The sequence below is a fragment of the Artemia franciscana genome, chromosome 5, assembly GCF_032884065.1.
Source record: "Artemia franciscana chromosome 5, ASM3288406v1, whole genome shotgun sequence".
Classification (NCBI taxonomy): domain Eukaryota; kingdom Metazoa; phylum Arthropoda; class Branchiopoda; order Anostraca; family Artemiidae; genus Artemia; species Artemia franciscana.
In genome coordinates, this window is record NC_088867.1 from 36,380,435 (window position 1) to 36,392,934 (window position 12,500).

The 12,500-nt window shown below is 34.9% G+C and overlaps 1 protein-coding gene across 1 annotated transcript in view; it reads left to right on the forward strand.

Moving 5' to 3' along the window:
• The first annotated feature begins 1,745 nt into the window (after positions 1-1,745).
• Positions 1,746-12,500, forward strand: part of LOC136027348 (ribosome quality control complex subunit NEMF-like) — a 123,784-nt gene continuing 113,029 nt past the window's right edge. The window contains exons 1-2 of the mRNA XM_065704505.1: positions 1,746-1,831; positions 5,291-5,361. Of these exons, the coding sequence (XP_065560577.1) occupies positions 5,306-5,361 (56 nt within the window). The 5' untranslated portion in view covers positions 1,746-1,831; positions 5,291-5,305. The remainder of the gene's footprint in view (positions 1,832-5,290; positions 5,362-12,500) is intronic.

Below are 12,500 nucleotides of genomic sequence, written 5' to 3' on the forward strand. Positions count from 1 at the left end.
TCCTTTTTTTGGTAGAAAAATTCCTTCATGGGATATACCACTTTGAAAGTTTAAAGGTGTTGAAAACTTCAGTAGTAAGGTACACACTGAGACCAAAAATAGGCCTATACCAATTGTGAGACATATAGGGGATTTTTAAGCAACAGTTGGCTGTTAGCTCATAACCATCTTCGGCAATGAGGGGTTCACAACTATGGCGAGTAGGTGTATCTAGTATTTATTTCAAGATCCTTACAGATTAACAACTTCTACGTTTAATTGAAGCGACGAAATGAAACCAAAGGGTTGTTCTCACAACACTTTACTTGGCGAAGTCGAATAAAGGTTTCCGCAACACCTCACGCTGCCCTTGCAACGCAGATCTAGTTATGAACTTGTTTCTGATCCGTTCTTAGGGCTGGGCCGTCAGCGTCACCTCATCCAGTTTGCTTAATGCTGTTTAATATTTGTATAATTATTAATTTTGTTGCTTTGCTGTGTTCTTTTCCTTTATTTCTGTAGTTTTAATGATTGTATACGGGTCAAAGATATATGTACATATATATATATATTTATAATTTCGACATTCTTCATCTGTTTAAGCAAACGAGGGCTTTTCAGTCGAGGCTATTCAGCCCTTTTCCTTTTGATTCACTCAGTAAGATGAGATGAGGTACAGAATTGGTTGCTTCCTATTCATCTTGATTCTGCTCACATTTCTTTCAGTAAATCTGATGGTGAAATTTTATTGTGTTTGAAGCACTTTAACAGTTTACATTGCAGGGTATACTGCGCAGACTTCAGCATGTTATATTCAAATAGGCAATGGTCAATTATTTCATTTTTTAAATTAAAGTACCTGCAAAGAGGGGAAGAGGGAACTTTGTCACTTGAATTAGGGAACTGATATGCAAACAACTGAAAATTTGAGCCGGGCCGAATTCTATGATAATTTTAAGAAAGGTGCTAGCTGGGGAAGAAAGATAAAATCGGTTATTTTTATTTAACAATACCTCTGATAATCTCCAGTGGTATATGTCTCTAATGGGGACTGGTCTCCCACTTGGCTGGTAAATATCTAGAGATTTTTTTTTGAATATCATCCACATGATGGATACTAGTTATACCTGGGTGGCTTGGAACATATTGAAGGTAAGTTCATATGTCTCTTGAAGCAAGATTATCAATAATGATAAGACACTGAAAGTGTCTATGTCCATCTTATACTGAGAAGCTGTTCAGCAAAGTTTTTAGGGATAAAAAAAGTGGAGGTAAGTTCTTTAGTCTCTTTTGAGAAACTAGTCTTTGTTATGGGGATTAACCAACCCCAGGGGGGGGGGAATGTTGGTAAAATAAGGATTGGTTCGACCGGGCACGCGTACGCACTTGGGAAGGAGGATAAATACGAGGAAGAGATTCCTGAGGTATGCTGCTCTGCATCGTGTATGCAGGGAAATAAGACTGGAAGTCGCCTGGATAACAACATAGGGGAGAAGGGGGTCATAAATGCTTTCGGTGCTGCCCTTAAAAGTGTTGGGTTTTAAATCTACCCTCCACCCCCTGATGATACATGAGAAAAATTACACGACTACATTATTAGACAACCAGATTATTTAATATATTATATGACCTGATTATTTCTAAGCCGCAAACTATGGATTTTATGACTACCCATGGTCGACCACTTTTTTCCAAAAAACTTGGTTCACATTTTACTAAACAAGTGGATATAAAAGCCTATGCAACAGCACTACCTATGAATGACAGGATGATGGGACTCCTTGAAATTTATTCACATAGAATTTTGTTCAACTAATTAGGATATTGCTCAAATCAGAAGTAGTGTCAAAAGGTGAATGTTATAGTGCTGACTAGTTCTATTACCTTTTAATGATATACTAGGGTTTTCTTTCAGACACTAAACTAGCTGGAGACTAGTAAATTCTTGACGAGCTGCTTTTTGCTTTCTTGGAGAGGGGTTATTACACTGTTCTAATAAAAATTCAGATGCTGGAACTAATGAAAACATCAGGACTGAATTTATAGTCTACATTATGATTTGGGAAGATATTTTAAAATTCTAGTTTAGTGACTTCTTGTGCTCTCAGAAAGGGGTTAGGTCAGGAAAATGAAACTTTCAGGGATGGGCCTCTCCCTCTAGAGAGTCTGGACCTTTGATGACCTTTAAAAATATGTGAGTTATAAAATTGAAACCTTGCAAAATAGATCTTCTATTTGAATGAAGTACAACAAAATTGCTTTCAGCTTCACAGCTTTGCTCAATCCCAATTTATAAGGTTCTAAACAAATACAAATAGATTTCCTAAATTTTGGAAAAAAGAAACATTGATATGACTCAGAATTCTGCTCAAATAAAAGGAATTGCATTTTAAGAACTAAAAGCAGAGAAAAAGCAACTGGTAACTGAAAATTAAGGTAAAATGTTGTTTTGTCAAAATTTCAATAGGTATAGACCTGTCATATAGGTAAATTTTAGACCCTCTAGAGGGAGAAGAAGTAGGAGTGGGTACTTTAAAATACCTTTGCAGGATATACTTTAGCCTGTAGACCTATCCCTGAAAGTTTCATTTTCCCAACCTAACCCCTTTCCAAGATAGCAAGAAGTCACTAAACTAGAATTTTACTGAAGCTATTTTTGAAGCCTCTTCAACTCTGTTGAAAGTAGATTATTTCTATAGTATGCTTACTGTAGTTCAATTGTAAATAAAGAACAATATTAAAACTTAAAACTAATAGAAATGTTTACATAGGCCTATAGGCTATTAGGTGGTTGCCCCCTCTTCAATACCTTGCTTTTTATGTTAAAGGGACTTCCTTCAACCTTTCAAATATTAGAAAAAAATTCTTTACAAGCTTCTATAGAATGTTACTATTCAATCTCCTTATAATTAAAAAACTTTTGTCATCTAGTTAGAAAATTTGATTGATCCCTATAGGAGAAATCTATATTTGCCTACTAGTTGACAAAAAACATTGCCCCAGTAAAACTTTCATTTTCTGACTAGTTGACTATTAATTTTTCCCCAATAACACTTAATTTTGCACACTAGCTAGAAACAATATTGCCCCAGAAAACAATTTATTTTCCAATAATAACTTCAGCCCACCAAAACTTTATTTTCTAACAAGTTGATTAATAACTTTGGTAGCCTATATATTTTGCAGTTCATATAATTGACATACCAATAAAGTGATCATACTACTTGATGCCTTTTTTTATGTTCTTTACAAATATAATAATTATTTCTATCACAAGTTCAAATTTAAGCATTTTTTGAGGTCTTAAAAATGACCAAAATATGGGGTATAAAAAAGGCTTGAAACATTGGTCTCAAACTTTGAACATAGCACTTGATGCTTTGTTTGTTTAATGTTTAGTTTTGTTCCAAGTGCTCTAAAGTGCATATTACTGCATATAGCAAGATTGTGATGATTGCTTATTGTTTCTTTATTATTATAAGAGAAGCACATCCATTTCTGGTTGACCCTCTTCCTCTATGGGGCAAACTAAAAGTGCATAAAGTAGGTTTGTTTACAGGTAACATTACCTATAGAGTAAAGCATGTTAGTCCTTGAGCCCTGCAGGCAGCAGTGCTCATGGTGCTCATACACTTTGCTCTCTAGGTAATTTTACCTGTAAACAAGCCTACTTTATGCATCTCCAACACATAGTTTTGATAGAGAGGGATTTTAGAAAGCTAAAAAATGGATGCACTTCTCTAAAAATGATAAAGAAACAATATGCAATCATCAGAATCTTGCTATATGTAGTAATATGCACTATAGAGCACTTGGAACAAAACTCAATATTTATCCCTTCTTTTATGTTCTTTATGAATATAATAATTGCTTCTATCACAAATCTAAATTTAAGCACCTTGCAAGCTCTTAAAATTCTTCTTTGTTGATGCTGCATTTTCAATTAAATTGTGAATTTTTGGTTCTTTTCAACAAAATAATATTACATTTTCTCAGCACCAAATAATTTTTAGTTTGTTATGTTGGGTGAGGTCAAAAAGTGCTTAAAGTCAAATTTGCAATAGAAGCAATTATTATATTCGTAAAGAATGTAAAAAAAAAGGCATTGAGTAGTATATTCACTTTATTGGTAAGTCAATTATATGAACTGCAAAATATTTAACATAACTTCTTTCCAGGAAGACTTAATTTTGCTAACTAGCTGTAAAAAACATTGCCCCAGAAAACAATTCATCCTCCAAGTTATTGACTAGTAACTTCTCCCCAACAACACTTGATTTTGCAAACTAGCTGGACACAAACATTGCCCCAGAAAACAATTCATTTTCCAACTAGTTGACTAGTAACTTCTCCTCAACAAAGCTTAATTTTTCCTACTAGTTGACTAATAACTTTCCAACTAGTTGACTAATAACTTCTTCCTAGAAATGCTTAATTTTGTCAACTGGCTGGAAACAAACATTGCCCCAGAAAAAAAAAAAATCATTTTCTAACTAATTGGCTAGTAACTTCTCTCCAGCAATATTTTCTTTTTCCAACTAGCTGGAAACAAACTTACCCTATAAACACTTTTGTAAGCCATCTAGTTGACAAGTAACATTTCCCAGAATAATTTTTTAGCCAAAAACATGAAGAGAAAACAGAAAACATACCATTCCCAGTCCATTGTTCCAACAAAAATCAGCACTATGCACTTTTAACAAAAGAACTACAGCCAAGGTAAATCAAACAAAATGAATTCAGGAGTAAATAGTCTGGAAGCCACAAAACTGAAAGTCTTCTCCTTCTATAAGTGTGCTTTCCAATCTTAGGCAACACTCTGCAAGACAGTCTTACCCTAGGTTCACAGAGATTCAATTTCATGCAAAAATGTGCATTTTTACCAGACCTTCCAAGTTTTATCTGTTGTCTGATGCCCTTTTCTGCAAGCATGCATTGAAATATTTTAATTCATCCATTTAAGAGCTTAGAGGTGGTTTTGTGCTTCATGATACTTTTCAGCATCAAAAATTTGATGCAGATCTTTCTCAAGTGACTGCTGGAAATTTACACTCAAAGCCCTCAATTCTTCCTGTATAATTTGATTAGTTTCAGCAGTGCTGCACTTAAATGATAGGGCTGCCTCTACAATGTTAACCTTGACTCTTAAAGCACCAAGATTTGCTCTAAGCACACTTTCAGATTGATCAATTGTATTTGCCAGGCTTGCTTGCAAGCAATTGACTAATAAAGAAGCTGTTACAACCAAAGATTATTTTGCTGTAGTATTGTTATGTGCATATAAATATTTTGACTTTTTTTTTTAATTCAGAGGTTCAAATCAAAGATGAAGAATAAATTTGCGTCTACTGATGTTGTTGCTGCAGTTTCTGGTTTAAAAAGGTATGGTTTCAGACAAGTAATTTTCACCTTGTATTTATTCATTTATTTTTATGTTTTGGAAGAGCTGTTATTGGAAAATTGTTTGACCTGAGACTACTGTGTTATCTTGAATGAAACATTTTTGGTTTACTTACAAATGTAAAATTCAATACATAATTTTTTTGCAGAATGAAAAAAGGTATAGTATGTACAAGCATTTCCTTGTGTAGGCTGTTGCCCCAGTCTGCCATCTAAACAAATCAGGGATCACTGCCAAACAAGATTTTGCTGTAGTACCCTTGAAAGACCCAGAAACAAAGATCTTTTTTATTTTCATAGCAATATCTATAGTTTTAATTAATTCATTAATACTTGAAGTGCAAGAGGCATCAAAATATAAACATTTTTGTCCCCTGGACCTGTCTTGGTCTGTTTACACCTGAAAACTGAGTTTTTTTTTTAGTGTTCCAGATTATGAAGTTCTTAAGAAAGTAAATGTTGCTTTGCTGAACTTTAAACATAAAAAGAAATTGTTAAATGTTAATTATCTGTTGATCCCCAATGACAACTACACATTCATAGGAAAGCTACACCTTCTTAAGCTGTTTCCTACTATATATTCATAGCTTATTTCTGGCTATTTTTCTTTTTAATTTGCCGCTCATTACTATTGAAAACTGCATTTCTGCCCATGGAGGTCTTTTTCATTTAAACTTGAAACCCATAATTTTTAAAGGTAGGCTATATGTTTTTGTGAAAGCTTTCACTTAGCCAATTTCAATAATCAGATTTAATTTTCACTGCTTTATTCTTTATATCATGAATAATATTATATGGAAAGTAAGCTTAAAGCACATAGCTACAAATATTTGATAATCATTGGAGATTATTGGTTGTACTTTTGATTCCAACAACAGAGATGCTATTACTGTCACCCACTTCTTAAAAGAACACCTGTTTGTTAAAACAGCACAAGTCCAAAAATGCTAACCTTCCAAAAAACACTGTTTCATCCAGTTTTAAGCTCAACTTATTGGTATTTTAGCTAAAGTCAAACTTGAGACTGTTGTCGAATGGTACCTTTTAACATTTGCTGATTAACAACAAACTAAAGTAGCTCTGTTTAATCATAGACAGCACAATAGTGCTGCCTAAGAAAAGAGCAATGTGGGCACATGTTTTATTTATTTTTTATTTATTTATTTTTTTAGACCAGGGCACTTCATATCAGAGGAATTATCATATAAACTTCGAAAAGGGCTTAATCGATTGTGAATTGAAAGGACTAGTGCTCTTTTTAATAGTCGAAAGTGATTGGAGGGCAACGAATCCCTCCTCCCACGCCCACCATTTCCCCAAACACATCCGATAAAAATTGGATGAAATTTTGGATGAATGCCTCTGATAAAAATTTTTAGATGACCATTTGTTGACATAGAAACTTCGAAAAAGGTTCATTCAATTAGAACTAGTGTCTTTTTTATTAGTCAAAAGTGATTGAAGAGAAACAAGCCCCCGCCCACGTTCATCAGTTCCCAAAACACATCTAATCAAAATTTTGAGATAGCCCTTTTTTTAGCATAGTTGAGTGGTCTGGAAATTATGTCTTTGACAACCCCATACCCTCTCAAAACCATAATTTGCACTTAACTGAAAAAAAAAATCGTTATTAAAGTTAAAAAATTTAAAATATTTTAAACATGTTTTGTCATTTAATGTTATAGGATGAAAGGATTGGAATGGCTTTTGAGTCTTCAACAGGAAAGTAAACGCAAAACAAATATTTTGTTTAAAAAAAACACAAGACTAGATAAGCTTGTCCTAAAATAAGATTAATAATTGATAATTATATATTATAGCTATTAAACTATTAAATTAAGAAATTTATATTTTTGATGCACTTATGTTGCTGAAATTTTAAGAAAAGCCTTTGTGATTGACACAACTCCCCAGAGCCTGGGGGCCAAGGATGTAAGTTAAGCCCTGGGGGGGGGTATAAGCTTTTTATGGAATGTGTGGTTGTTTGAACTTTAGAGGAAGCTCATTTGATTGGAAATGTATAGTTCTAGTTCCCTTTTAAGAGTCAAAATTGATATGAGGTAAGGAGATAAGATAATATATTTAATTCAAAAAATGTCTATCACAAGCTCCAATGGGCCGAATTCGCATTTCGGAGTCATTAATTACCTTAATTCGCACACCCAAAAAAAAGTAATAAATAAAGCAAACAACTAAAAAACTAGCAAAATAGTGCGAAAAATAACAATATCAGAATGGCTAGACCATATTAAAAATACTAAGGGGCAAAATGCCAGAAAGCTAAAAAGGTAAGAACAAAAGAAAACTATACAGGAGTAAAATAAGATATACATTAAAAAGGTTTAAAAGAGAACATACAAAAAGGGGGGGGACAACAGAATCAAATGAACATAAAACTTGGATATCACCTGCACCAAAAAAGAAAGAGGAAAACTAGCGGTTCATTTTATCAGTAATGAAGGAAATAAAGATTTTTTCATAGCTGGAGGTAAAGATTCTGATATTCGACTACTTGTGATCTGTTTGATAAAAAGGAGGCTACGGATTTAACCAGGAAATGATCAATACTGAAATCAGTTACAAGTTTCTCAACTAAAATATTGTGGTTAATAAGGTCAAATGCATTTTGAAGGTCAATGGAAATTAACTTTAGCCATTCAAAAATTTTCGCAATTGACTCAATAAGAAAAACAAGGGAATGGGAAGTAGAAGTGGACTTGAGGTTCCGAATTGTCTCAGTTCAGTAAGAGGTAGAATTTTTTCTTTTAACCAATGTGCAAGGAATCTTTCATATAGTTTAGAGAACTTAGGAGTCAGTGAAACAGGACGAACACCTTCAAAACCAGATTTTCCGTCTTTCTTTTTCAACGGGGTAATGAAGCCCTGTTTCCAAATTTGCACATATTGGCCAGACTATAATCTCATTGAAAAGAACAGACACGGGCTTTGAAAGGAAGTCACTGAAAGCACTTATAAGAGGAAACGGGATATCTAAAGGGCAGACGCTTGTTTTTCGTAGTTTCTCAATTCTTCTTTCGATCTCAGACGGAGATATGGAGGGGAATGAAGGTGGGAGATCATCAGTAGGTAACTGATAAGACAGTGCCGGAATGCTCTGGACGATGGAACCAAGGAACTTGTTAAGATTATTAGTAGTAACTCCTGGGCATTCAGGTAGGTTGAAATTAAGCTGGTCTAGACTCCTGTCACACACCTTTTTTACCTTGGAAATCCCTTTTTTTTTTGGTTTATTGGTAAACAATTCTTCGACCTTATTCCTGTAGTAGGATCGGGCAGATATACGTATTTCCTTTTTAATTGCTTTTCTTAATTTATTAGCTTCATCCAGTTTACCATTTTTGAAAAGATTCAACTAGTTTTCTAATTAACGCTTTTATGTGTTGATTAATGAATGGTTTGTCACTGGAGCACTTCTTAAATCTTTTTTCCGGGAAAAAAATTATATATTTATCATTTAGCTTTTTGTGATTGTAGTTTTTTTTTTTTTATCAAGATTATGCAAATTGTAATATCAGACCATGTCTCACTACTCAGCCACGTTCCAGAAGAAAGAAGGCCAGTATTTTGAGGAGTGTGGCAAGAGCCATAAGTTACTGAGAGTAAATACTTAAAATTAACAGAGCAGGACAGGAGGAGGGAAAGATGGCAATTACCACCCAATAGAGGCAATACTGAAAGAGGACTATAAAAAAATATTCAGATTAGTCAAAATGACATCTACAGATGTGTTTCCCCTAGTTGATGGTATTTTAACTATTTGCTTAACTTTAGAGAGGAGTAAATTGAATTTATTAGTTCATTGGCGTCCCCAACCATAAAAGTCTAGCATAGGGGTTCTTAGAAATAACACAGTCAGCGTTGGTCTGCAATTGCTGGAGAAATTTGCGTTTCGCATCAATATTTTAGTTTGGCGAGTAATTGAAGACAACTATTGCAATGATATTATAGGGACGGGGGAGTACTTTAGGTCTAATACTTAGCCAAAGGATTTCGTCAAACTCAGATAAATTAGGGACAGCAATAATTTTAGGGACAAGGTTGCATTTAGCAAAAAACATGACACCACCTCCTTTTTTTCCAAATGGTTGATCCGAAGGACGGAGTTAATAAATTCCGAATAATTTGACAATCGAAAAGACCTTTGGTCATGAAACTGTACTTCTGTAACAGCTGTAACGTCAATTTGATTTAATTCTGATGGTACCTTGAATTCAGTAAGTGTCAAAATTAAGGCTTTCGGCGTTATGGATTAAAAATTTCGGAAGTTTAAAGCAACTGGGGAAACGTGAAGGTCGATCAGTTCAGTAATGCTTGGGGTGGGTTTCAATTTCGGACTGTGGGATGGAGCGGACTATTTATCACAGGATAAGTTTTGCATGTAGGAACTCTCAAACCAGAGTCATATTGGTAGGCTATCCACGGGGAATAAAGTGGAAGGGATGGGGGAAAGGTTTTCTGGTGATGCGGAAAGAAGTTTGAATTACGGGAAGAAGAATTGGGAATGTTCTTTATAGGGGGAGGGATGGTAAGGCAAGTAGATGCTGGGAAACGGAAGTAGGGTGGAGGGTGTTTGAGAGGGGAGGAGTCAAGTTTATCTCGGCAAATGACAGATGGAGGCCAGGACCAGTTATCAAATTCTTGGACATACGGAGAGGATCTAAGTCAATGGGATGTGGATTTTTGGGAGGAATGTGAGTAAAAGGAGGCTTGGGCATAGTCGTGTGACGTGATATGAGGGATTGGGTCGACCGGACACGCGTAAGTACCTGGGACGGAGGAGACTTGCGAGGGATAAGTTTCTGGGTTTTCCCCTAGCGTAGTGATTTGTATCTGTGATAGTTTATATTTTTGTTTATTATGTAAATAAATGTTAAAGTTTAGTATGCTGCTCTGCATTGGGCCTGCAGGGGGATAAGACTGGAATTCGACTGGAACATGACACAGGGGAGGAGGGGGGTAGCAAATTTTTTCGGCGTCGCCCTAAAAAGGTTTGATTTTAAGCCTATCCCCTGGTACTGGTGTTACAGAAGCAAAACAACACGATTTGTCAATGCAAGCTAAAACTGGACATACAAATACCTAAAATAAAATTACGACAAATATGTGAAAACTTGCACTGCTTGCGAAACTTACAGAGACCATGTTTAAAATGGTTACATATCACATTTTTTCCGCTTATTCTTGCATTTCATTTTTCACAGGTTTCTCAAAAACAATTACTATATCATCATCTGCATACGATTTAGCATTGACCATGTTAGACCTTTAAATAAAAGTCATTATTATCTTTTAATGTCGACATACAACCGGAATTCATTAAGCTACTAGTGTATTCAGTAGCTTCATCCGTTACCGTAGTAATAGAAGATATGTCGGTAGGAAAATCTGTTCACAAATAATTGATTCAGCTTCAATATTTTTTTTTCTTGGCGGTTCCGGTCTGTGGCATTGCTTATGGCCTGATTTGACACTAGTTCCACTGCAATTGACCTCTCAAATGCATTTGGAAAGGCCAGATTAATATTTTCTAAATTTCCTTAAAAGGAAAAGGAAATGTCGGAGATACTGAAAATATCACGTTGGGGAGGAGTATAATGGTTTTGTAACGCAAAAAGGTGGTCAAAAATCATGGTCGAAATGTACCATAAAGTCTCTTCAAGTCTGTCTTCTAATTTCAAAAGTCACAACGCAGACTCTGCTTTAATATTTATTAAATAAAAAAAACAAGTTTTTTTAACGGAAAGTAAGGAGCGACATTAAAACTTAAAACGAACAGAAATTACTCCGTATATGAAAGGAGATGCTTTCTCATCAACGCCCCGCTCTTTACTCTAAAGTTTGACTCTTTTTCTTAACTCTACTTTTTAAAACAGTAAAAAACTTTAGCGTAAAGAGCGGGGCGTTGATGAGGAAGCATCTCCTTTCATATGCGAAGTAATATCTGTTCGTTTTAAATTTTAATGTCGCTCCTTACTTTCCGTTGAAAAAACTTGTTTTTTTTATTTAATTTCTGAACGTTTTTGAATCAATGCATGTTTTGATTTTGGCTCTCCGCAGAAGAATAATTAAAAGAAATTTGCATATTTTTTTTTTGCTAAATGGCTTTCTCGTAATTTTGATTGAATGATTTTGAGAAAAAAAGGAGCAGAGGCAGAGGCCTAGTTGCCCTCCGATTTTTGGTTACTTAAAAAGGCAACTAGAACTTTAAATTTTTTTACGAATGTTTTTATTAGTAAAAGATATATGCAACTTAAAAATTAGCTTACGTAGCGAACTTCTGTATTCTCATGTTTTTATTACGTATACGAAGGGGTTCACCCCCTCGTCAGAACCTCGCTCTTTACACTAAAGCATAAATTTTGTTCCAATCTCTTAAGAATGACCCCTGAATCACAAAAGCCGTAAGCCGTAGAATAAATAGTTGAAATTACTAAAAATACTTTAGCTTTAAAAAGAGCGAGGTATTAGGAGGAGGCGAGCCCATCATATGCGTAATAATTTCTGTTCGTTTTAAATCTTAATGCTTCTCCTTACTTTCAGTTGAAGAAACTTTTTTTATATTTATTTTTTCATTGTATTTTTTTAAATAATGCTAGATAGTCCTGCGCTCCCTTCATGAAAAATTTCTTGCCATGAAAAAATTCTTCCCATGACAAATTCCTCCAAGGGAAGTTCCCCCAACATATTCCCCTCTTCTCAACCCTCCCCCAACCTAAAAATCCCCCTGAAAACGTCTGTACACTTCCAAATAACCATTACTATATTTAAGCACTGGTCACAGTTTGTAACTTGTGGCCCCTCCCACAGGGACTGCGGGGGAGTAAGTCGTCCCTAAAGACATAGTTATAAGGTTTTTTGACTACGCTGAATAAAATGGCTATCTCAGTATTTTGATCTGGTGACTTTGGGAAAATAATTAGCGTGGGAGGGGGTCTAGGGGCCCTCCGATTTTTTGGTAACTTAAAAAGGGCACTAGAACTTTTCATTTCCGTTAGAATGAGCCCTCTCGCAAGATTCTAGAACCACTGGTTCGATACGATCACCCCTGGAAAAAAAAAACAAGAAAAAAAAAAAAATAAAATAAACACGCATCCGTGATC